The following is a 27,694-nucleotide window of genomic DNA, read 5'->3' on the forward strand; positions in this document are numbered from 1 at the left end:
TCTTTCACCACAGAGAGAGATCAGCATTTCATATAACGGTCTATCACCACTTCATTAGACTTGGAGCCTTGTGCCCTATTAAATTAAACCCTCACACCAATTTTCAATTAATTAATGCATGGAGGCGTGCGTGTGGATCAGAGGATGCGGCCGCAGGGGATCCACAGATAAATGGCACCAGAGGGGATGGCTGCTGTTTTACGGGCTCTTAACCAACTGGGCTATTTTGTTTGTTTTTTCGCATTGTTTGTAACTCATTTTGTGTGTAATGTTGCTGCTACCGTCTCTTATGACCGAAAAGAGCTTCTAGACATCAGGATTGCAATTACTCACCTTGAACTGGATGAAGATTTTTTTTTATGATTCCGACGCAAAGGATATACTGCTTCCTGTAGACCAGGCCCAAATCACTGTCATTCGTTTGAAGAAAATACGTAAATACAGGGAGTGGAGGTCTGGGTGCCTTCTGAGAATTTGTCAGCGAGTGAGTAAACCACCACTACCCTCGGTATTATTGGCCAATGTGCAATCATTGGAAAACAAACTGGACGATCTATGATTAAGACTATCCTACCAACGGGACATTAAAAACTGTAATATCTTATGTTTCACAGAGATTTGGCTGGATTCTCAGTTTTTCTTCAGGACAGAGCAGCTACGTCTGGTAAGACGAGGGGCGGGGGTGTGTGTCCATTTGTCAATAACTGCTGGTGTGTGATGTCTAATATTAAAGAAGTCTCGAGGTATTGCTCACCTGAGGTAGAGTACCTTATGATAAGCTGTAGACCAAACTATCTACCAAGAGAGTTCACATCTATATTATTCGTAGCAGTCTATTTACCACCACAGACCGATGCTGGCACTAAGACCGCACTCGACGAACTGTATAAGGCCATAAGCAAACAAGAAAATGCTTATCCAGAAGTGGTGCTTCTAGTGGCTGGGGACTTTAATGCAGGCAAACTCAAATCTGTTCTACATCATTTCTACATCAAAAAACTCTAGACCACCTTTACTCCACACAAAGCTCTTCCTCGCCCTCCATTTGGCAAATCTGACCATAATTCTATCCTCCTGATTCCTGCGTGAATCCTACTACACCGGCTCTGACGCTCTTCGGATGTGGCAGGTCTTGATAACTATTACGGACTACAAAGGGAAACGCAGCCGCTAGCTGCCCATTGATGCGAGCCTACCAGACAAGCTCAATGCTCACATTGAGGCAAGCAACACTGAAGCATGCATGAGAGCACCTAACAGTGTGATCACGCTCTCCGTAGCCGATGTGAGCAAGACCTTTAAACAGGTCACCATTCACAAAGCCATGGGGCCAGACGGATTACCAGGACGTGGACTCAGAGCATGTGCGGACCACCTGGCAAGTGTCTTCACTGACATTTTCAACCTCTCCCTGGCCGAGTCTGTAATACCTACATGTTTCTAACAGACCATCATAGTCCCTGTGCCCAAGAAAGCGAAGGTAACCTGCCTAAATGATTACCGCCCCGTAGCACTCACGTCGGTAACCATGAAGTGCTTTGAAAGGCTGATCATGGCTCACATCAACACCATCATGCCAGAAACCCTAGACCCACTCCAATTCGCATACCGCCCCAACAGATTCACAGATTACACAATCTCAATCGCACTCCACACTGCCTTTTCCCACCTGGACAAAAGGAACAACTATGTGAGAATGCTGTTCATTGACTACAGCTCAGCTTTCAACACCATAGTGCCCACAAAGCTCATCATTAAACTAAACACATCCCTCTGCAACTGGATCCTGTACTTCCTGACGGGCCGCCCCAGGTGGTAAAGGTAGGCAACAACACATCCACCATGCTGATCCTCAACAATGGGGCCCCTTAGGGGTGCGTGCTTAGTCCCCTCCTGTACTCCCCGTTCACCCACAACTGCGTGGCCAAGCACAACTCCAACACCATCATTACGTTTGCTGACAACACAACAGTGGTAGGCCTGATCACTGACAACGATGAGACAGCCTATAGGGAAGAGGTCAGAGACCTGGCATTTGGTGCCAGGACAACAACCTCTCTCTCATTTACATTACATTTACACATTACATTTAAGTCATTTAGCAGACGCTCTTATCCAGAGCGACTTACAAATTGGTGCATTCACCTTAAGATATCCAGTGGAAAAACCACTTTACAATAGTGCATCTAAATCTTTTGGGGGGGGGGGGGGGTAGAAGGATTACTTTATCCTATCCCAGGTATTCCTTAAAGAGGTGGGGTTTCAGGTGTCTCCGGAAGGTGGTGATTGACTCCGCTGTCCTGGCGTCGTGAGGGAGCTTGTTCCACCATTGGGGTGCCAGAGCAGCGAACAGTTTTGACTGGGCTGAGCGGGAGCTGTGCTCTCAATGTGAGCAATACAAATGAGCTGGTGGTGGACTATAGGATCACCAACTATCATGGTCCAAACACACCAAGACAGTTGTGAAGAGGGCACCACAACACGTTTTCCCCCTCAGGAGACTGAAAAGTTTGGACATGTGTCACCAGATCCTCAAAAATTTCCACAACTGTACCATCGAGAGCATTCTGACCGGTTGCATCACTGCCTGGTATGGCAACTGCTCGGCTCTGCAGAGGGTAGTGCGTACGGCCCAGTCCATCACTGGGGTGAAGCTTCTTGACATCCAGGACCTATATACAAAGCGGTGTCAGAGGAAGGCCAAAAAATTGTCAAAGGTTCCAGTCACCCAAGTCATAGACTTCTCTCTGCTACTGCATGGCAAGCGGTACTGGAGTACCAAGTATAGGACCAAAATGCTTCTTAACAGCTTTTACCCCCAAACCATAAGACTGCTGAACAACTAAACTAATCAAATGGCCACCCGGACTATTTACACTGACCCCCCCCCTCTTTGTTTTTACACTGCTGCTACTTGCTGTTTATTATCTATGCATAGTCACTTTACAAATTACCTCGACTAACCTGTACCCCTGCACATTGACTCGATACTGGTACCCCTGTATATAGTTTTGTTATTTTTATGTACATTTCTTGTTAAAATTTTAACTTTTTTTTTTTACTTTAGTTTATTTTGTAAATATTTGAATAACTCTATTTCTTGATCTGCATTGTTGGTTTAAGGGCTTGTAAGTAAGCATTTCACGGTAAGGTCTACACCTGTTGTATTAGCCGCATGTGACGAATACAATTTGATTAGATTTGGCGTGTGAGGCACCAGATAACCAGTTATATCATTTGGGTAGTCAAGTTAGCACCAGCAGCTTGTTCTGATGACGGTTTCATGTTGCGTTGTGATTAATTATGCACTGCAGATCTGTTATGATGATCACACTGGGAGTTTAAACTCCTTTTCACCCCTTTCTCTTAGAGAATAATGACATTTCTCTAAGTGGAGAAAACAAAAGGGAACATTTCAACAGTACATGACATGTTATGTCACCACCCTGTTGAGAATGTGGCTACAACACTTTTAATTGCTTGTCTGGGTTTTCGTCGGAGCACTCGACACTTGGTAATCTGCCCATTGTTTCCTCCGGCGCCAATTATCACAGCTGTAGAATGGGACTCCATTGTTTGTCTTTGACGTAGTCATGTTGTATTGTACCTATATGAATATAAACACATGATTTCATCTCACCATCAGCAGAAGTTATCTGTTTGTAAAAAGAGCAGGTTTGTGTCGTTTCCACAGTGTGCACTAGAATAGAGAGGCTTGGGTGATCACGCTCTCTGTAGCCGACGTGAGTAAGACCTTTAAACAGGTCAACATTCACAAAGGCTGCAGGGCCAGACGGATTACCAGGTGTGCTCCGAGCATGTGCTGACCAACTGGCAGGTGTCTTCACTGACATTTTCAACATGTCCCTGATTGAGTCTGTAATACTAACATGTTTCAAGCAGACCACCATAGTCCCTGTACCCAGGAACACTAAGGTAACCTGCCTAAATGACTACAGACCCGTAGCACTCACGTCCGTAGCCATGAAGTGTTTTGAATGGCTGGTGAGGGCTCACATCAACACCATTATCCCAGAAACCCTAGACCCACTCCAATTTGCATACCGCCCAAACAGATCCACAGATGATGCAATCTGTATTGCACTCCACACTGCCCTTTCCCACCTGGACAAAAGGAACACCTATGTGAGAATGCTATTCATTGACTACAGCTCAGCGTTAAACACCATAGTACCCTCAAAGCTCATTACTAAGCTAAGGATCCTGGGACTCAACACCTCCCTCTGCAACTGGATCCTGGACTTCCTGACGGGCCGCCCCCAGGTGGTGAGGGTAGGTAGCAACACATCTGCCACGCTGATCCTCAACAATGGGGCCCCTTAGGGGTGTGTACTTAGTCCCCTCCTGTACTCCCTGTTCACCCACGACTGCATGGACAAACACGACTCTAACAACATCATTAAGTTTGCAGACGACACAACAATGGTATGCCTGATCACCGACAATGACGAGACAGCCTACAGGGAGGAGGTCAGAGACCTGGCCGGGTGGTGCCAGAATAACAACCTATCCCTCAACGTAACCAAGAGAGATGATTGTGGACTACAGGAAAAGGAGGACCGAGCACACCCCCATTCTCATCGACGGGGCTGTCGTGGAGCAGGTTGAGAGCTTCAAGTTCCTTGGTGTCCACAAGGAACTTAAAGCTCTCAACAAACAAACTAGAATGGTCCAAACACACCAAGACAGTCGTGAAGAGGGCACGACAAAGCCTATTCCACCTCAGGAAACTAAAAAGATTTGGCATGGGTCCTCAGATCCTCAAAAGTTTCTACAGCTGCAACATCGAGAACATCCTGACTGGTTGCATCACTGCCTGGTACGGCAAATGCTCGGCCTCCGACTGCAAGGCACTACAGAGGGTAGTGTGGACGGCCCAGTACATCACTGGGGCTAAGTGAGGTCCTGCCTGCCATCCAGGACCTCTACACCAGGCGGTGTCAGAAGAAGGCCCTAAAAATTGTCAGAGACCCCAGCCACCCCAGTCATAGGCTGTTCTCTCTACTACCACATGGCAAGCGTTTCCGGAGTGCCAAGTCTCGGACAAAAAGGCTTCTCAACAGTTTTTACCCCCAAGGCATAAGATTCCTGAACAGGTAATCAAATGACTACCCGGACTATTTGCATTGTGTGCCCCCCCCAACCCCTCTTTTACGCTGCTGCTACTTTCTGTTTATCATATATGCATAGTCACTTTAACTATTTAACTATACATTCATGTACATACTACCTCAATTGGTCCGACCAACCAGTTCCCCCGCACATTGGCTAAACGGCCTATCTGCATTGTGTCCCGCCACCCACCACCCGCCAACCCCTCTTTTACGCTACTGCTACTCTCTGTTTATCGTATATGCATAGTCACTTTAACCATATCTACATGTACATACTACCTCAATCAGCCTGACTAACCAGTGCCTGTATGTAGCCTCGCTACTGTATAAAGCCTCACTACTGTATAAAGCCTCACTATTGTTATTTTTCACTGTCTTTTAACTGTTGTTTTATTTCTTTATTTACCTATGGTTGACATAATAACTTTTTTTGCACTGTTGGTTAGAGCCTGCAAGTGAGCATTTCACTGTAAGACACCTGTTGAATTCGGCGCACATGACAAATAATCTGTGATTTGATTTGACTTGTGCCATTCTCATCGACTGCTCATTACTGTGGCCGATTCCATCAACTGCTCCACGGCAACTCGCCGAGGCCCCCTCTCATTCGATATTCGGCTGGGCAGGCGGCTGTGCACAACCCATGACAAGCTACCCAAGTCGATTGGCTATAATTACATTTAGGCGAATTGATTCAGCTTTTTGTATGTTTTTCTAATTGTAATTTTCCTGCTGCGATCAAGGAATTAGAAGGAGCCTGGCCTTTAATGAACTCTTGGGCTAAACGCTGTCTGGCTTACTGATGCTTCCTGAAGTTTGACACACTGGTGGACCTGTGTGACAGCTGTTATTTGCATACAGTTTTTCCGGAAACTTCTCAGGATATGGCAGTGATTTGTCCCACCTTGAGAAATATGCTGGTAGGTGTGATGTTTCAAAACAAAAACGTTCTATGTTAATCAGCAGATAAAGTGAGCAGCTAGTTGCTATCTTTGCCTGTTATCGTACTCAACCACACATGCTGACGTACTACTGTAGGTGAAGGATGTGAAATTCGGTCAGATCATAATGTCAACACACCTTGTAAAGAATTGAGTCCTTGAGCTGCAGTGAACCCGTGATTGTGCCTATTGGATATACTGATGTCTGATATGGCTATTGTTTTTATTGTGTTGCTGGTTTTCTTGTGCTTAGTGTATTTATGTAAATTGTGTCAAATAATTCAGCATTTGCTGCTATTGATACTTTGTAATGCCGAATTTGTGAATTAACCTGTTAGGGCTAGGGGGCAGTATTTACACGGTCGGATAAAAAACGTCACCGATTTAATCTGGTTACTACTCCTACCCAGTAACTAGAATATGTATATAATTATTGGCTCTGGATAGAAAACACCCTAAAGTTTCTAAAACTGTTTGAATGGTGTCTGTGAGTATAACAGAACTCATATGGCAGGCAAAAACCTGAGAAGATTCCTTAAAGGAAGTGCCCCTCTCTGACAAGATCTTGTTCTTCTTGTCTCTGTTTATTGAAGACTGAGGATCTTTGCTGTAACGTGACACTTCCTACGGCTCCCATAGACTCTCAGAGCCCGGGAAAAAGCTGAATGATGTCATTCCAGCCCCAGGCTGAAACACATTTGCGCTTTTGGCAAGTGGCCGATAAGAGGATAATGGGCTTAGGCGCGTGCACGAGTCGATCCCGTGCTTTATTTTCTTTCGTCTATTTACCTAAACGCAGATTCCCGGTCGGAATATTATCGCTTTTTTACGAGAAAAATGGCATAAAAATTGATTTTAAACAGCGGTTGACATGCTTCGAAGTACGGTAATGGAATATTTAGAATTATTTTGTTACGAAATGCGCCGTGCTCGTAACCCTTATTTACCATTCGGATAGTGTATTGAACGCACGAACAAAACGCCGCTGTTTGAACATAACTATGGATTATTTGGGAACAAACCAACATTTGTTATTGAAGTAGAAGTCCTGGGAGTGCATTCTGACGAAGAACACCAAAGGTAATAACATTTTTCTTATAGTAAATCTGACTTTGGTGAGTGCTAAACTTGCTGGGTGTCTAAATAGCTAGCCCTGTGATGCCGGGCTATCTACTTAGAATATTGCAAAATGTGCTTTCACCAAAAAGCTTTTTTAAAATCGGACATATGGAGTGCATAGAGGAGTTCTGTATCTATAATTCTTAAAATAATTGTTATGCTTTTTGTGAACGTTTATCGTGAGTAATTTAGTAAATTGTTAGTAAATTCGCCGGAAGTTTGCGGCGGGTATGCTAGTTCTGAACGTCACATGCTAATGTAAAAAGCTGGTTTTTGATATAAATATGAACTTGATTGAACAAAACATGCATGTATTGTATAACATAATGTCCTAGGTGTGTCATCTGATGAAGATCATCAAAGGTTAGTGCTGCATTTAGCTGTCTTCTGGGTTTTTGTGACATTATATGCTAGCTTGAAAAATGGGTGTCTGATTATTTCTGGCTGGGTACTCTGCTGACATAATCTAATGTTTTGCTTTCGTTGTAAAGCCTTTTTGAAATCGGACAGTGTGGTTAGATTAACGAGAGTCTTGTCTTTAAAATGCTGTAAAATAGTCATGTTTGAGAAATTGAAGTAATAGCATTTCTAAGGTATTTGAATAACGCGCCACAGGATTCCACTGGCTGTTACGTAGGTGGGACGATTTGGTGCCACCTACCCTAGAGAGGATAAACAATTTTCTCTTTCCCTCTATTGTTCACAATTGCGCCCATTAGAACAATTTGGGAAAAAATAGGAGTATGTATTTTCCTACTTGACCAACTCCTCATTACAGAGACTGACACAGTTTAGTCTGTGTCCTTTCATATTCGATCCAGCTATATAACCTCCATCGATGAGTAAGCCATAGTCTATAACTAGGTCCCAGACATTTTTCCTGATCAGGTCACATGATTCTGGAAAATACCGGGCCCTAGAAGAAGTAATAGAAATGTCAGGAACTCAAGATATAGATATAGAGAATATAGAGTGTAAATAATGAGTTACTTTCTAATCCTATACAGTTATATGTATTTGATTGTCATGTCCTGACCAGTAAAGGGGTTATTTGTTATTGTAGTTTGGTCAGGATGTGGCAGGGGGTGTTTGTTTTATGTGTTTCGGGATTTTTGGTTAATGTTCTATGTTAGTATATTTCCATGTTCGTTCTAGTCTTTCTATTTCTATGTTTAGTTTATTGGGTTGACCTTCAATTGGAGGCAGCTGTTCCTCGTTGCCTCTAATTGAAGGTCCTATTTAATAGGGGTGTTTTTTCATGTGTTTTTGTGGGTAGTTGTTCCATGTGTAGCTGTGTGCCTCACAGGACTGTTTCTCGTTTTTGTTTAAGTGTTTATTTTGGTTTTCTTCATAATAAAGAAGATGAGCATACACATTCCCGCTGCGTTTTGGTCCACTCCATACGACGTACGTGACATTGATAAGAAACTCCTATAATAAGAGAGAAGATGCTGCAGGCCTGATGGCACAGATGACCATTCATCACAAGGCTATGGGAGGCAAATGCATTCTCCTGACGAGAAACACTGTCATTTCTTTCAAGGATATGTGTTTTAATGGACTTGCAGAGATTCAACTCCCTGTCACGAGTGACGAATGGTTTAAAGAGTCAAAGATGAACACATGTAGCAGTTTATGGGGATTTGCACATAATCACAGACAGATTCTGATCCTGGATCAGCTTAGCACCTGTTCCACATGCTGTCACTCATGTGTGAAAACAAACTCCATCTGTTCCAAATTCATTCTGCTGTGTGCGTGAGAGATTAACCCCAAATGGAGGGCCTGAGTACCAGGTATTGGGATGGTGCGGTAGCATGTGGGATTTGTGGTGCACGAAAAACATGCTAGCAAGCGGATGCTATATAGAAGTTGTGACTTGAGAATCACTCCCTTGAATATGGTTATCTTCAGTTCTGGTGAAAGCTAGTCATGCTTTTAGCAATCAGAAAAGCAACAGGGAAGTGCAATAATGTAGCGTACCAGATGAATAAAAACGGCCTATAATTTATTGAGGCTAAGGTGAAGATAGATGAGCGTAGGGACGATCGACGGCGGTTGCTTTGTGTTCTCAGTGTGTGTGTGTGTTTACTTGCGCGCATGTGTGCGTGTCTGTGCGGGCGTGCGAATGTGGTGTGTGTCTGTGCCTGCGAGCGTGTGTGTGTCTGCGTGCGTGTGTCTGTGTGTATGTGTGCGCGCGTCATAGATTCTTCTATTATTTTTCTATGGTGTGCGTGCCATAGATCCAGGCTTCTATATAATCCATACATTTGTGTGTTATGTTCTCCAGGTGGCTGTGACAAGGGGACCCCCGGGGCAGGACCCATGAGGAGTCATAGAAGATGCTCGCAGCCTGGGCGCCTCTGTTCCTCTTAGCCATGTGGGTGAGATGTACCTCCGCTGGGCCACTCTCCTTCAGAATAGGTGAGTAGTCTGATCTCTGACCCTGCATGGCTGGAGGGCACAACTCACCTCTCCCCTACCTCTCCTCACTCCTTATTCAAAAGGCGCCATCACAAAAGCTCCTCTACGTGTAATTCCAGGCCTGGTTGAGAGCGTTGACTTGCTCTGACAACTGATTGCTTCTTCAGTGCATCTCAGCAGCACTTTGACGAGAGTTCGGTATCACTCCAATTGTAGCGTAACAAGAAGAGGTGCTATTTTCTGAATGTTATATTCTGCCTGTTTCTGCCTGTCTGTTATTTCTGATGCAGCAGAAAGGTACTTTCTTGTGTGCAACAGGGTACCTTAACCAAACGGCTAGAAAATCTAATTTTCTGCTACCTTTTCCCCGAGCCGCAGTGGAAAAAACAAAGTGAGTGTCAAAATGAGTCATGATATTATACTTTGCCTTATTTGAGTGTTAGTTGGGAAAACCAGTTACCTGTTTAGGTACATTTTAGTGTGTGGTGTTTACAGGCCCGTACTCATTTTCACACAGAGATGAGAGAGAGGAAATGGTGGGTAGAGATGGACAACAGGGGTCCTCCTATCATTACATTAATTAGCCGATCCGTAGCCGGGTATCCACCAGCCGTAGGGCTGGGTCTGGGGCAGCAGTGACCAGGACATCTCTCTCTCACACAGCAGCAGCAGCAGAGGCCACCTCAACATGGGCTGATTTCTCCCAGCAATCACTGTGACAGCAGACGGAGGACAGACAGACTAACAGCAGCATAACAGCAGTCTATATTGATTTCTAGTGTGCCATATCTGTAATAACAACATGTATATTGGGTAACAAGCCGTGCAGGGATCAGAGAAAGGTCTGGCACTGTGAATGTGCCTTGCCGATCAATTATTAAAGTGCACAATATGCTCGCAGAGAAACTTCTCAGTTTGCTTTAGTCCATCTCCATGCGATCGCGACAGGGAGCAACAAACACACAGCCTCCCAGCTAGCACATTTGGTTCCTTGGAAGTTGTGGGAACGTACGTTTTGGAAACAAAGCCATAAGTCTCCTGACCGGTAAGACGGAAAGTTTTTTAAATGTTCTGAGAACGGAAATTACAGGTTATTTGGAGGCTTTCTTAAATCTTTCACTGAATCTTTTAATACCTTTTGCTAGCTTAGTTTGGGTTAACTGTTTTGAACTCCTAGCACAGATTGGACACATGGAAATGAATTTGCTTTGGCATTAATCATGCAATTTAAAAAAAATGTTTTATTGTGACACGGCATTAGTAATATTCAAACCTATGATCTTCATTTTAGTCTATTCAAACAGACCCCATTTCAAAGGAAACAAGCACTCATTTAAGATGAGGTGTGGCCCACATACCTGAGCACACTTAACAAGATAGAGGAGAAAGAATGTTAATGCTGAGAAAGGAATGTTAATGTTTTTAAATAACATTCTTAGAACGTTCTTTGAATGTTACTAATGTTTTCTTGTTGTTTTTATACAAAGTTTTCTTAATGTTCTGAGAGCATGACTTTAAATAGAACCATGAGGAAACCTGCAGAAAACGTTATGCTCAAGTACTTAAATTTCCACAGAAGAACGTTGTTTCTTAACGTTCTGAGAACATGACTTTAAATAGAACCATGAGGAAACCTGTTGGAAACATTATGCTGAAATACAGAAATTCCCACCTATGAAATGCTGGGTATCCTGCACCATTCCCAGAACGTTGTGGGAAGGTTGTATGCAAATTAACCACACAACAACGTTTTGTGCTAGCCGGGTCCCAGAATTGTCTTGGATAATTAGTGAATGCTGTATTATACTACCTCCTCCTCCTCTGTTTTCTCCTACCCTCCCACCTTCCCTCCCTCCACCACCTCACATCTCTCTACAAAGGCACCTCCATAATGTTTATTCCCATCTTGTTTTAGTTGATAGTTAATTAGGCGGTCAGGCCTGGGTTTTCCCCACTCTCTGATGTCAGGCGGCGGGAGCTAGCCGCCGTTGAAGCCTGTCAGTGGCACGCTGCGGCGCCGGCATTAGCATCGGGGCTGTTATTTCACTCCCGGACGTCTTTGCCTGCTGCCCACTGCTACGCTCCAGGAGGTGATATTTAACAACGCTAGTCCCCTCGAGTCCTGCCTGACTACCGGAATGTCACTGTCTGGCCTTCATACGGAATGAATACATTGCAACAGGCCTAAATAGCACCGCTACGCTAGCATCACACCCCACTGCCAGACAATAGTTTAGTAGTTGAGCACAGGTGAAATGAGGAGAGAAGGATGTTGTCTTTGGTTGAGTCTTAATTCTCCAGCCTTTTCCAGAAGTGTGCACTTACACACTCCCAGTCAAGACTTTAGTAAAAAGCATGTGATTGGTGTAAGCTTTGGCTGGGGTGAGTTTCCATTCATTGTCAAATTCATGTGAGAAGGTGTGCATGTTGGGAGAAGAGTTGGAGAATCGGGACGCAGCACATGCCTCTTTTGTTTGGCAGATTGATGATAGATTTGCAGAATACAGTATGGTCAGATGATTGAGATGACATGGTTGCGACAGAACCAGGGGCAGAAATCCCGGGGGGGACGGGGGGGACACGACCCCCCCATCCTGGGAAAAACATGATTTGTCCCCCCCAATATATCACTGAAACATAACTATGTAATTTAAATAATATTAATAATACGCAATGAAAGCAATTGTGCTGATTATAGACACTTAATAGCGCGTTTTTAAGTTTCAAAAGATTGCACCCCCCCACCCTTTTCCTCACAATGGTTTGATCCACTGCCAGTTCCTTAGCTTGCTACGTAACTGACGTGAGGTTAATCCAGTCAATCGCGCACACACACTAGCTGAATATGCAGAGTTAGTGCGCAAATATTAACTATTAAGCTAGCTAGTACCTATTCCATTTATGTGGCGTCGTCAAAGATGGAATCAGCATGCAGATGATGTAAGTTAGTGCTTCAAAGTCCCTGTGATAAGGTTAGCGATAAACTGAAATCCAAACTGAACAGAACTACACTCTCTTCTACCATTGTCTTAAATATATTTAATGGTCTCGTTGCAAAAGCTAAATTGTCGCAAGTGAACTTTTATTTATTTATTTTATTTCACCTTTATTTAACCCGGGTAGCAAAGATTATAGCAAACACCACTGAAACTGAATTGGTGCTCGCTAGCATTGCAAATTCAGCTATTGTTGGAAGCCAGCCAATATGAAACAAACTATTAAAATTACAAAAGGTTGCAGCATATGTTGTGTAAATGGTGAACTCATCCAGCTGTCAACTCTTGTCATTTTAATCCGTTTCACATTTGCTAGCTACCTTTTAGATCGAAGCCCAAATAGAATGATTGAAGATGATAGAAGCCCATCTCCTACTGTAAATAACCTACACACTGTGTGTGTGTGTAGCCAGCCAGCCAGCCAGCCAGGTAGAAAAATGGCAGAAAAATAAAAGACGGATGTCAGAGTATTTTTCAATACACCAAAACGCATAGTAAGAACCCTAGTAGCCTAATATCTCAAAGACTAGTTGATAAAATGTTCATAAGAAAGAAATGAAATTCTAATGGAAATGTTTCACAATGATGTCATTAGGCAGAGCAGGCAACAGATGGCACACAGACAGCAGAGTTGGGGACAGATATGCAGGGACAGACTGGCAGAGACAGGGAGTCTCAGGTAAGTTTTTTGAGTTTTTGTCTGGCAACATTATGAAAGGTTCTCAATTTTTTTTACTTGTAAAATAGGAACATAATTGGAAAATGCCATGGATACCCCCACTCTCAACTTAAACTGGTGACTGAACTAAGATTTGTTAAAGGCAATGGTATTGCTGTTGTGATTAGTTGTGTAGTTTTGGGTACCGGTAGTTAGGAGTACGGCAAACACCTTATTTCTTTGGTTCCTCAATATACATTTACCATATTACAATGTAGGCTATGTGTTACAGCACTACTTTTGGTGTCCCCCTCAGGAATTGCTCTTGAGAAAATTCCATGTAATTGTCCCCTCCAAAGTTGATATCAGATTTTCGCCCCTGGACAGAACCAATGAACTGTTTTGATGATGCTCTTTTTGGGGGGGATAGATGAGAGGAGTCCATCCAGAGATCCAGCTAATGATATCATGAAAGTTGGAAAGGTATAACTATCCCAAATACACTGTCATTCTGTTAGAACAGGTGTTATCCAACCTCCTTGATTTCACTAGCTGAAATTTGTATTGCCTACATACAGTATTTGTAATTTAAATGTACAATATGCAATCTTAAATTGCTAGAACAATGTTGCTATGTGATGCCAAAACAGCGTTATAAAAAAAACCTTACTGTTTGAATTCGCCTCATCTTTGCTGTGTTACATTCATTGACTGTGTTTCCAAGGAGTTCTTTTCAGTTCCGCAGACAAAGTTAATCATTAGTCAGATGAACCAATTATGGCACCGGAGGGGATGGCTGCCATTTTATAGGCTCCTAGCCAATTGTGCTATTCTGTTTTTTCGCATTTGTAACTTTTTGAACATTATGTTTCGCCACCATCTTTTATGACCGAAAAGAGCTTCTGGAAATCAGAACATCCATTTCCTCTAAGGAATCGGAGGCAAAAGATTTGCCCCAGACCTTGCCCAAAACCCCGTCATTAGCATGAAGAGGAGACGCCAATACAGGAGGCGCAGATCCGGGTGGTTGGTGAGAATTCATTGGCAAGTGGATAATCCGCCTTTGCCATCCATCCAACTGTTGAACGTGCAATCAGTGGTGGCTGAACGAGGACATGGATAATATACAGTTGGCTGAGTTTTCCGTTCATCGGCAAGACAGAACAGCAACCTCTGGTAAGGCGAGGGGTGGTGTTCTGTGTCTATTTGTCAACAACAGCTGGTACGCGATCTCTAACATTAAGGAAGTCTTGAGGTTTTGCTCACCTGAGGTAGACTTCCTCATGATAAGCTGTAGACTACACTATTTATTTCGTAGCTGACTATTTATCACCACAAACCAATGCAGGCACCAAGACCACACTCAACAAGCCGCATAAGGCCATAAGCTTCTATGCTCACTTCGAGGCAAGCAACACTGAATTGGATGAGAGCACCAGCTGTTGCAGACAACTGTATGATCATGTTCTCCGTAGCCGATGTGAGTAAGACGTTTAAACAGAGCAATTCACAAGGCCGCAGGGCCAGTTGGATTACCAGGACGTGTACTCAGAGCATGCACTGACCAACTGGCAAGTGTCTTCACTGACATTTTCAACCTCTCCCTGACCGAGCCCGTAATACCTACATGTTTCAAGCAGACTACCATAGTCCCTGTGCCCAAGAACGCCAAGGTAACCTTCCTAAATGACTACCGCCCCGTAACACTCACGTCTGTAGCTATGAAGTGCTTTAAAAGCTGGTCATGGCTCACACCAACACCATCATACCATAAACCCTAGACCCACTCCAATTTGCATACCGCCCCAACAGATCCACAGATGACGCAATCTCTATTGCACTCCACACTGCCATTTCCCACCTGGACAAAAGGAACACCTACGTGAGAATGCTGTTCATTGTCTACAGCTCAGCTTTCAACACCATAGTGCTCTCAAAGCTCATCACAAAGCTAAAGACCCTGGGACTCAACACCTCCCTCTGCAACTGAAACCCTGGACTTCTTGACGGGCCGCCCCAGGTGGTAAGGGTAGTCAATAACACATCTGCAATGCTGATCCTCAACATGGAAGCCCCTCAGGGGTGTGTGCTTAGTCCCCTCCTGTACTCCCTGTTCACCCACGACTGCGTAGCCACACACAACTCCAACAGCATAATTAAGTTTGCCGACGACACAACGGTGGTAGGCCTGATCACAGTCAGCGATTTGACAACCTACAGGGAGGAGGTCAGAGACCTGGCAGTGTGGTGCGAGGATAACAAATTCTCAACGTGAGCAAGACAAAAGAGCTGATCGTGGACTGCAGGAAAAGGGGTCCCAAGCACACCCCCAATTAACCTCGACAGGGTTGTAGTAGAGCGGGTAGAGATCTTTAAGTTCCTTGGCGTTCACATCACTAACAAGACAGTTGTGAAGAGGGCACGACGATGCCTATTTCCCATCAGGAGACTGAAAAGATTTGGCAAGTTCTACAGCTGCACCATCGAGAGCATCCTGACTGGTTGCATCACCGCTTGGTATGGCAACTGCTCGGCATCTGACCACAAGACGCTACAGAGGGTAGAGCTTACGACCCAGTACATCACTGGGGCCACGCTATCCAGGACCTCTATACCAAGCAGTGTCAGGGGAAGACCCTAAAAATTGTCAAAGACTCCAGCCACCCTAGTCATAGCCTGTTCTCTCTGCTAAAACACGGCAAACGGTACCGGAGCCCCAAGTCTAGGTCCAAAAGGCTGCTTCTACCCCAAAGCCAGAAGAATAAATAGTTAATCAAATGGCTACCCAGATTATTTGCATTGATCCCATTTTTTACACTGCTGCTTCTCGCTGTCTATTATCTATGCACACTTTACCCCTACCTACATGTACATATTACCTAAATTACCTCAAATTACCTCACATTGAGTCGGTACCAGTAACCCCTGTATATAGCATCGTTATTATTATTTTATTGTGTTATTTTTTTCTCACTTTAGATTATTTTACATTTATTCTTTTAGCAAATATTTTCTTACTTTTTTTAAAATTCTGCATTGTTGGTTAAGGGCTTGTAAGTAAGTATTTCATGATAAGGTCTACTACAAATAAAATTGTATTCGATTTTGAAAAAGCGAGTGCAGCACAATTTCAGTGTTTCTTTTCACACGTAATATCTGACCCGTTTATCATTCTCACAGTTCAGAACAAAATGTATTTCAGTTCAGAACAAAATGTATTTGTTACCTCACAACTCCCCTAATGTTCACAACAATGAGTAAACACTACACAAAATGTGTATTTATTAATATCATTTGTATCATTTATTTTCTATCTACTGAAGGAGGGAGGCCAAACTAGAGATATATGTATTAAGTTACCACACATGCACGCGCACAGATGCCAGTTGAGGACTTGTGAGGTGTCTGTTTCTCAAAATAGACACTCTAATGTACTTGTCCTCTTGCTCAGTTGTGCACCGGGGCCTTCCACTCCTCTTTCTATTCTGGTTAGAGACAGTTTGCACTGTTTTGTGAAGGGAGTAGTACACAGCGAGATCTTCAATTTCTCATTTCAATTTCTTGCATGGAATAGCCTTAATTTCTCAAAACAAGGATAGAGTGACGAGTTTCAGAAGAAAGGTCTTTGTTTCTAGCCATTTTGAACCTGTAATCGAACCCACAAATGCTGATGCTTCAGATACTCAACTAGTCTAAAGAAGGCCTTTTTTTAATGCTTCTTTAATCAGGACAACAGTTTTCAGCTGTGCTAACATAATTGTAAAAGGGTTTTCTAATGATTGAAATTATAAACTTGGATTAGCTAATACAACGTGCCATTGGAACACAGGAGTGACGGTTGCTGATAATGGGCCTCTGTAGGCCTATGTAGATATTCCATAAAAAATCTGCTGTTTCCAGCTACAATAGTCATTTACACTGTTAACAATGTCTATAGTGTATTTTTGATACATTTTATGTTATTTTAATGGACAAAAAAAAGGATTTTCTTTAAAAAACAAAGACAATTGTAAGTGACCCCAATCTTTTGAACTGTGGTGTACACACACACACACACACACACACACACACACACACACACACACACACACACACACACACACACACCTCCCTGCAGTGTTTAATAGAGATCTCTCCCCTGGTAAATGCCCTGTATGAGTGACAGACTCAGTGCAGCATGAATGACAGATGACCCTCTTTCTGCTTATTCTCCCCCCAATGGAGGCATACAGTCTGCGACTCACTCATCAGCGCCTCATATCAATTTGCCCGAGGCTGCACACTGCAGTGGCGTCACACCACATGTAGCTGCTCCGTGGGGAACTAGCTCGATCTAACCGCTATACAGACGAACACCGGAGGTGGCCTACAACATACCGAACTGTCGGCTCCCTGCTTTAATATGGACAAATGTGTTGAGCGGCGGCTTGCGGTGGCGGCCAAGCAGATGCATGTGTTTTATATCACGGCGGGCAACGTTAGTCTACATGGTCTCCTTTCAAGACATGCACAGGTAGCGGTTGTGACAGAGGGGAACATGTGTGCCTGTTTGAGCGGATGGGATGTACTGTTATCAGCCTGCAGGGAGGACTGCGAGGTAGACTAACCCAGAAAAGAGGAAGAGAGAAGAAACCAGGGAGAAGAGGAATACTGTAGTAGCAACTCCAGCCCTTGGCCATGAGAACGAAGACAACAGTTTATTGCTTTGATAAATCATGTTTGTGCTGATGTTGCACTGCTGGCGATGCTCCTCAGGGTTCTGATCTGGTTAAAAATGAATGATTTTGGTTATTAGGCCTGTATCACAACAGGTGGGTATCAATATATTGATTCACAGATGGAAATGATACATATGTATCGTGCTAACATCCCCGTATCGCTACATATCATTCAACAAATGAACTGAATATAGTACTTAATAAATTATACCCCCACTCATCAATAAATCATAATGCACTATGTAAAGTATTATTCATGACCAGGGTCACAGTAAATGGTGGTAGGGAGGTTTTGGTCTGGGGCCAACATTTGAGCATCACTACTCTACAGTACAACAGCCTGGTCCCACATCTGGCAAGACGGAACAAACAGATCTGAACTAGGCTAAGCGAACCCTGTTCTTAAAACCTTTTCTTGACATCATTCCATGTGGTTCTTGTTGTCGTTATGTTCAGTGTTTATACAGTACCAGTCAAAAGTTTGGACACCTACTCATTCAAGGGTTTTTCTTTATTTTACTTTTTTCTACATTGTAGGATTTGTTTTATTTATTTAACCTTTATTTAACTAGGCAAGTCAGTTAAGAACAATTTTTTGAAACAAAACTATGAAATAATACATATGGGATCACGTACAGTGGCAAGAAAAAGTATGTGAACCCTTTGGAATTACCTGGATATCTTCATACATTTGTCATAACATTTTATCGTGATCTAAGTCACAACAATGGACAACACAGTGTGCTTAAACTGATAACACACAACTTATTGTATTTTTCTTGTCTATATTGAATACATCATTTAAACATTCACAGTGTGGGTTGGAAAAAGTATGTGAACCCCTAGGCTAATGACTTCTCCAAAAGATAACTGGAGTCAGGAGTCAGCTAACCTGGAGTCCCAATCAATGAGACGAGATTGGAGATGTTGGTTAGATGCCCTGCCCTATAAAAAACAATCACAAAATTTGAGTTTGCTATTAACAAGAAGCATTGCCTGTTGTGAACCATGCCTCAAACAAAAGAAATCTCAGAAGACCTAAGATTAAGAATTGTTGACTTGCATAGAGCTGGAAAGGGTTACAAAAGTATCTCTAAAAGCCTTGATGTTCATCAGTCCACAGTAAGACAAATTGTCTATAAATGGAGAAAGTTCAGCACTGTTGCTACTCTCCCTAGGAGTGGCCGTCCTTCAAAGATGACTGCAAGAGCACAGCGCAGAATGCTCAATGAGGTTAAGAAGAATCCTAGTGTCAGCTAAAGACTTATAGAAATCTCTGGAACATGCTAACATCTCTAGTGACAAGTCTACAATAAGTAAAACACTAAACAAGAATGGTGTTCATGGAAGAACCCATTGCTGTCCAAAAAACCCATTGTGGAACGTCAAGTTCGCAAAAGAGCACCTGGATGTTCCACAGTGTTGCTGGCAAAATATTCTGTGGACAGATGAAACTAAAGTTGAGTTGTTTGGAAGGAACACACAACACTATGTGTGGAGAAAAAAAGGCACAGCACACAAACATCAAAACCTCATCCCAACTGTAAAGTATGGTGAAGGGAGCGTCATGGTTTGGGACTGCTTTGCTGTCTCAGGGCCTGGACAGCTTGCTATCGTCGAAAGAAAAATGAATTCCCAAGTTTATCAAGAAATTTTGCAGGAGAATGTAAGGCTATCTGTACGCCAATTGAAACTCGACAGAAGTTGGGTGATGCAACAGGACAACAACCCAAAACACAGAAGTAAATCAACAACAGAATGGCTTCAACAGAGTCCTGACCTCAACTTGATTGAGATGCTGTGGCATGACCTCAAGAGAACGGTTAACACCCGACATCCCAAGAATATTGCTGAACTGAAACAGTTTTGTAAAGAGGAATGATCCAGAATTCCTCCTGATTGTTGTGCAGTTCTGATCCACAACTACAGAAAATGTTTGGTTGAGGTTATTGCTGCCAAAGGAGGATCAACCAGTTATTAAATCCAAGGGTTCACATACTTTTCCCACCCTGCACTGTGACTGTTTATACGGTGTGTTCAATAAAGACATGAAAAAGTACATTTGTTTGTGTGTTATTAGTTTAAGCAGACTGGGTTTGTCTATTGTTGTGACTTAGATGAAGATCAGATCACATTTTATGACCAATTTATGCAGAAATCCAGGTAATTCCAAAGGGTTCACATACTTTTTCTTGCCACTGTAGTTACCAAAAAAGTATTAAACAAGTGAAAATGTATTTTAGATTCTTCAATGTAGCTAGCCACCCTTTGACTTGATGACAGCTTTGCATACTCTTGGCATTCTTCAACCAGCTTCACCTGGAATGCTTTTCCAACAGTCTTGAAGGAGTTCCCACATATGCTGACTACTTGTTGGCTGCTTTTCCTTCACTCTGCGGTCCAACTCATCCCAAACCATCTCAATTGGGTTGAGGCAGGGTGATTGTGGAGGCCAGGTCTTCTGATGCAGCACTCCATCACACTAGTTTCATCATAGCGCTTGATGGTTTTTGCGACTGCACTTGAAGAAACTTTTAAAGTTCTAGACATTTTCCAGATTGACTGACCTTCATGTCTTAAAGTAATGATGGATTGCCGTTTCTCTTTGCTTATTTGAGCTGTTCTTGCCATAAAATGGACGGTATTTTACCAAATAGGGCTATCTTTTGTATACTACCCCTACCTTGTCACAGCACAACTGATTTACTCAAACGCATTAAGAAGGAAATAAATTCCACAAACTAACTTTTAACAAGGTACACCTGTTAATTGAAATGGATTACCTCATGAAGCTGATTGAGAGAATGCCAAGAGTGTGCAAAGCTGTCATCAAGGCAAAGGGTGGCTACTTTGAAGAATCTGAAATATATTTCGATTTTTGAAACACTTTTTTGGTTACTACATGATTCCAAAGGTGTTATTTCATAGTTCTGATGTCTTCACTATTATTCTACAATGTAGAAAATAGTACAAATAAAGAAAAATTCTGGAATGAGTTGGTGTCCAAACGTTTGACTGGTACTGTACATCTATTGGTTCTTGTCCTATTTTCATTGGGTCCTGTCCAGTAATAACTTACGTTAAATGTTTAATAGGACAGTCAATCAGTCCAACTACACAATCCCACATTAACTTCTGAATTGTTATTAGACTCATGTCCATGGCCTTGGTTACAGTATGTTTTTGGGTGGTGACCAAAAACACTGTCATTAGGTCTCTTTTTGTTCGTGCTTTAGTTATTTAATCATACAATCGATGACAATAACCATAATAGTGGTATTCTGAGTATTTACACTTCATACTTTTAACTATAAGAAGCTGATGAATGGCTGAACTGTGACATATCCTTGAACATGAAAATAAAAGCCTCCTTGTCTGAATGTGGATGTGATAGAAAGTCATCTGGATAAAAGTAATCTGGATAAAAGAGAGGAAGACATTTCTCTGTCACGAAATATACCATTTAACAAACCAGTTGGGCTTATCGACGTGTTATTGTCAGGGTATGCTGGATGTGTTTCACATTATATCCATGAACCATATAATCGAGCTATGCGAAAACCTGACAGAGGACCTGCTCTCGGGAAAAGAGGTGAAGCTCTGGTGAAAAGTGGAACAAAGGGAAACTGCCATTCACAAATAAGCAAAGTGGACCGTTTGTCATTAACACGTTCCATTACGGATGTGTCTAAACGAATGACCCATTTCACCCCGTTCCTCTCGCACACACTTGACAGCTATTCACATTTCTCTGCCCCTCTGAATTGTATTTCTCCAAGGAGATCATCAATGCAGAGTGACCTAACTGTCTCCTATTTCTCTCGCATCTTTTTTTGCAGCAGCACAGGTCCCCCGCATAAGAATGTCTTGGTTGCGTGTTGGAGACGTCTCATGTTGTCAAGGGAAGCAAGGTCGGACATACTGTAGATAGCGTCACACTACACTTCAAGTAAAAAATGATTCTACACATTCACTCTCCAAGATTAGTAATAAACTATATATACAAAAGTATGTGGACAAATTAGTGGATTCGGCTATTTCAGCCACACCCGTTGCCGACAGGTGTATAAAATCGAGCACACAGCCATGCAATCTCCATAGACAAACATTGCCAGTAGAATGACCTTACTGAAGAGCTCAGTGACTTTCAACGTAGCACCGTCATAGGATGCCACTTTTCCAACAAGTCAGTTCATCAAATTTCTGCTCTGCTAGACCTGCCCCGATCAACTATAAGTGCTGTTATTGTGAAATTGAAACGTCTAGGAGTAACAATGGCACAAGCTGCGAAGTGGTAGGCCACACAAGCTCATAGAACGGGACCACCTAGTGCTGAATCCTGTAGCACGTAAAAATAATCTGTCCTCGGTTGCAACACTCACTGAGTTCCAAACTACCTCTGGAAGCAACGTCAGCACAACAACTGTTCATCGGGAGCTTCATGAAATGGGTTTCCATGGCCAAGCAGCCGCACACAAGCCTAAGATCACCATGCGCAATGCCAAGGGTCGGCTGGAGTGGTGTAAAGCTCGCCACCATTGAACTCTGGAGCAGACATTGTAGACGATTCTGGCCCTTACCTATTTCAGCATGACAATGCCCCTGTGCACAAAGTGAGGTCCATACAGAAATGTTTTGTTGAGATCGGTGTGGAAGAACTTGACTGAAGAGCCTTCCCAGAAAAGTGGAGGCTGTTATAGCAGCAAAGGGGGGACCAACTCCATAGAAGTTAATGCCCATGATTTTGGAATGAGATGTTCGACGAGCAGGTGTCCACATACTTTTGGTCATGTAGTGTAGTTGTCATGGAAAGTGAGAGGTCAGGGGCGGACTGTGCCAAAAAGTCAGCCCTAGCATTTTAGCCACACCATCCCACATTACCGTGCGTGCACCTGCCCCCCAAGCTACTTACACACACAGGCAGTAAATCTACTGACACATGACATAGGCAGTACTCTATAGTACAGCATTTCTCAACTGTTACTGTACCAGTGACTGGTGAAACATAGTTCTTCTCCTTTTTTAACAAGCTTTGTTTAATCAGCTCATGTTTAAGAAAAGTATAACATATAAAAGCACCAATGGAGATACAAGTCACCACTATAGCTGTGCCTCTGTCGCCTCCCTGTTGTGCAGTCTGTTTCTGCATCTTCTCTGCTGTCACTCTGTCTCTGTCACTCTGTCTGTCACTCCTAAGTGTTAATTGCTATTACATATTCAGCCAACATATTAAGGAACTGGTCGTACATCTGTGTCTCTCTGTTTTCTTCCTACCGCCACTGCACTCGCCTCTGAGCTGTAACTGCTAAGCCTAGCTTCCTTTCCCACAGCTCTGATACCAGAAGACTAGGGTTGTCACGTCCTGACCATAGTAAGTGGTTATTTTCTATGGTAGAGTAGGTCAGGGCGTGACAGGGGGTGTTTGTCTATGTTTTGTATTTCTATGTTCAGTTTCTAGTTTTGTATTTCTATGTTGTTTTTGTTTGGTATGATCTCCAATTAGAGGCAGCTGGTCGTCGTTGTCTCTAATTGGAGGTCATATTTAAGTTGATGTTTGTCCCACCTGTTTTTGTGGGTGATTATTTGTGAGTAGTGTTTGTTTCTCCTCTGCGTGCAACACGGTTTGTTATTTTGTAGATTTCAGTTATTTGATGTATTGCATAGTTTTCACAGATTAAATAAATATGTGGAACGAAACACACGCTGCACTTTGGTTCGCCTCTCTACGACAGACATGACAAGGGTACCACACTGCATGTGCTGGGCCCAGAAACATCCTAGTTATGAATGAATAAACACATTTATTAGATTAAAGAAGTATTTAATAAATGCCTAATAGATGACTATTGGCTCATAATATCTTATAAAATCATAACTACATAAAATCACAACTTATATTGCAAATATAAGTGCCTGGCTTTCATACATCCTAAGGGTTAAGTACTATTATTGGCAGTACATCTGTGTCAGTGTCTCTCTCTCTCTCTCTCTCTCTCTGATTACTTCCTACCTCGACTGCACATTTGGAAAGTATTCAGACCCCTTCTCTTTTTACACATTTTGTTACGTTACAGCCTTATTCCATAATGGATTAAATAGAACAATTTCTCATCAATCTACACACAATACACCATAATGACAAAGCGAAAATAGTTTTTTTTACAACATTTTAGCTAATGTATACATTTTTTTTAAACAGAAATACCCTATTTACATAAGTATTCCGAAATGTGCTATAAGACTCGAAATTGAGCTCAGGTGCATCCTGTTTCCATTGATCATCCTTGAGATGTTTCTGCAACTTGATTGGAGTCCACCTGTGGTAATTTCAATTGATTCGACATGATTTGGAAAGGCATACTGTCTATATAAGGTCCCAACTTGACAGTGCATGTCAGAGCAAAAACCAAGCCATGAGGTCGAAGGAATTGTCCGTAGAGCTCCGAGACAGGATTGTTTCGAGGCACAGATCCGGGGAAGGGTACCAAAACATTTCTGCAGCATTGAAGGTCACCAAGAACACAGTGGCCTCCATTATTCTCATATGGAAGAATTTTGGAACCACCAAGTATCTTCCTAGAGCTGGCCGCCGGCTAAAATTGAGCAATTGGGGGAGAAAGCCGTTGGTCAGGAAAGTAACCAAGAATCCAATGGTCACTCTGACAGAGCTCCAGAGTTCCTCTGTGGAGATGGGAGAACCTTCCAGAAGGAAAAACATCTCTGCAGCACTCTACCAATCAGGCCTTTATGGTAGTGGCCAGATGGAAGCCACTCCTCAGTAAAAGGCACATTACAGCCCGCTTGGAGTTTACCAAAAGGCACCTAAAGGACTCTCAGACCATGAGAAACAAGATACCCTGGTCTGATGAAACCAAGATGGAACTCTTCGGGCTGGATGCCAAGCGTCACGTCTGGAGGAAACTAGGCACCACTCATCACCTCGCCAATACCATCCCTACGGGGAAGCATGGGGTTGGCAGCATCATGCTGTGGGGATGTTTTTAGCGGCAGGGACTGGGAGACCAAACAGGATCCAGGGAAAGACGAATGGAGCAAAGTACAGATAAAAACCTACTCCAGAGCGCTCAGGACCTCAGACTGGGTCGAAGTTTAATCTTCCAATAGGACAATGACCCTAAGCACACTGCCAAGACAACGCAGGAGTGGCTTCGGGACAAGTCTCTGAATGTCCTTGAGTGGCCCAGCCAGAGCCCGGACTTGAACCCGATCGAACCTCTCTGGAGAGACCTGAAAATAGCTGTGCAGCAAGGCTCCCCATCTAACCTGACAGAGCTTGAGAGGATCTGCAGATAATAATGGGAAAAACTCCCAAATACAGGTGTGCCAAGCTTGTAGCATCATACCCAAGAAGAATCAAGGCTGTAATTGCTGCCAAAGGTGCTTTAACAAAGTACTGAGTAAATGGTCTGAATACTTATGTAAATGTCATATTTTTATTTTCTATTTTTAATACATTTCCAAACATTTCTACAAACCTGTTTTTGCTTTGTCATTATGGGGTACTGTGTGTGGAATGATGAGGGGGAAAACAATTGAATCCATTTTAGAATAAGGTTGTAATATAACAAAATGTAGAAAAAGTCAAGTGGTCTGAATATTTTCCAAATGCACTTTATACAGTGACTATACCAAACATTAGGAACACCTTCCTAATATTGAGTCGCACACTTTTGCCTTCAAAACAGCCTCTATTCGTCGAGGCATGGACTGTACAAGGTGTCGAAAGAGGAATGCTGGCCCATGTTGACTCCAATTCTTCCCAGAGTTGTGTCAAGTTGGCTGGATGTCCTTTGGGTGGTGGACTATTCTTGATACACACGGGAAACTGTTGAGCATGAAAAACCCAGCAGCATTGCAGTTCTTGACACAAACCGGTGTGCCTGGCACCTACTTGCCCATTCACCCTGACTGCCACACATACACAATTCATGTCTAAATTGTCTCAATGCTTAAAATCCTTCTTTAACCTGTTTCCTCCCCTTCATCTACACTGATTGAAGTGGATTTAACAAGTGACATCAATAAGGAATCATAGCTTTCACCTGGATTCGCCTGGTAAGTCTAGGTCATGGAAAGAGCAGGTTTTGCATACTCAGTGTATATCCTTAAACATCCTGTGTTGTGTGCAATGTCTACCAATTGCATGCCCATCTTTTTTAAGAAATTACACTGGTCACTCAGACATAAATAATTAAGGAATGAGAACCCGGGGATTATCGTGTGATAACTCCAGACTAAGGACTGTTCTTAGGCCCGAGGCAAACCGATAATCCCCAGGTTCAAGGGCCTTATTGCTTTTATAATCCTTAAAAAAGGATTAATGGCATGTTTTCATTAAAAACGTTCTTTGAATTTGTCAATTTGTTTTATTTCATACTTCCACCAGACAATTTAGTCCGGACAAAAGCCAGTTGTTAGTTGTGAGGTTCTGAAGTTGCTAACCAAACAGGCTGATTTGTTAATTCGTTTTGGGATATTTCACGTTGCTATAGTAAACAAATCATTGGCATGTAGCTAGATGGCTAGCTAGCAGAGGTTCAATGGTGATGAGAGACAAGAACTTAAGTAAATAATGATTTCATAAATAATTTATAAATAGATTTTCAAGTCAGTAATATAATTATGGAGGATAGCTAGGCTAATGTTACTTCTCCTTTGCTAGCTAGCTAGCCATTTACATTTACATTTAAGTCATTTAGCAGACGCTCTTATCCAGAGCGACTTACAAATTGGTGCATTCACCTTAAGATATCCAGTGGAAAAACCACTTTACAATAGTGCATCTAAATCTTTTTTTTGGGGGGGGGGGTAGAAGGATACTTTATCCTATCCCAGGTATTCCTTAAAGAGGTGGGGTTTCAGGTGTCTCCGGAAGGTGGTGATTGACTCCGCTGTCCTGGCGTCGTGAGGGAGCTTGTTCCACCATTGGGGTGCCAGAGCAGCGAACAGTTTTGACTGGGCTGAGCGGGAGCTGTGCTTCCTCAGAGGTAGGGAGGCGAGCAGGCCAGAGGTGGATGAACGCAGTGCCCTTGTTTGGGTGTAGGGCCTGATCAGAGCCTGAAGGTACGGAGGTGCCGTTCCCCTCACAGCTCCGTAGGCAAGCACCATGGACTTGTAGCGGATGCGAGCTTCAACTGGAAGCCAGTGGAGAGAGCGGAGGAGCGGGGTGACATTTAAAGGAAAGCTAACACACTGTGCATTTTAGTTTGTTTAACCTTTGTTTCTACATTGCCATTTCTTTGGATATATCCATTATAATGATCCTGATAAATGATTTTGCCTGGCTGAGAGAAGCTCTCAGTCTCATCACGTTCATATGTATAGCACGGTGAAGATCGCAAAATAAAAAAACTGCAACATGTTGTACAGGCCAGCTTATATTATCCCCGCTGTACCAAATGCTAGGCTAGTATCATGGGGAAATATTGTCTTTTTCCCACTTAAATTGACTGACTGTGCTGTGGGACAGTGGAGGCTGGGCTGTCGGACAGTGGATCCGCATTGATAAATCTAATGGAACTGTTAACATGCGCTACCCGTGTAATGCGGGGATTGTGGTGATATAACTCCCTGCTATCAACCAATCAGCATTTGGTAAAGTTTTTCTAAATTATAAATAGCACTCACTTTAGATTAAGGACTGCAGAAAAAAGAAGAAACCCGCACACTGCTCTTGATAGTA

At 42.9% G+C, this 27,694-nt stretch overlaps 1 protein-coding gene across 1 annotated transcript in view; it reads left to right on the top strand.

Moving 5' to 3' along the window:
* The window catches only part of LOC115162938 (glutamate receptor ionotropic, kainate 4-like), a 462,700-nt gene that overhangs the window by 226,446 nt on the left and 208,560 nt on the right, over window positions 1-27,694 (top strand). Inside the window, exon 2 of the mRNA XM_029714471.1 lies at window positions 9,486-9,619. Coding sequence (XP_029570331.1) covers window positions 9,538-9,619 — 82 coding nt within the window. The 5' untranslated portion in view covers window positions 9,486-9,537. The remainder of the gene's footprint in view (window positions 1-9,485; window positions 9,620-27,694) is intronic.

This window comes from Salmo trutta, chromosome 26, assembly GCF_901001165.1.
Source record: "Salmo trutta chromosome 26, fSalTru1.1, whole genome shotgun sequence".
NCBI classification, from domain to species: Eukaryota; Metazoa; Chordata; class Actinopteri; order Salmoniformes; family Salmonidae; genus Salmo; species Salmo trutta.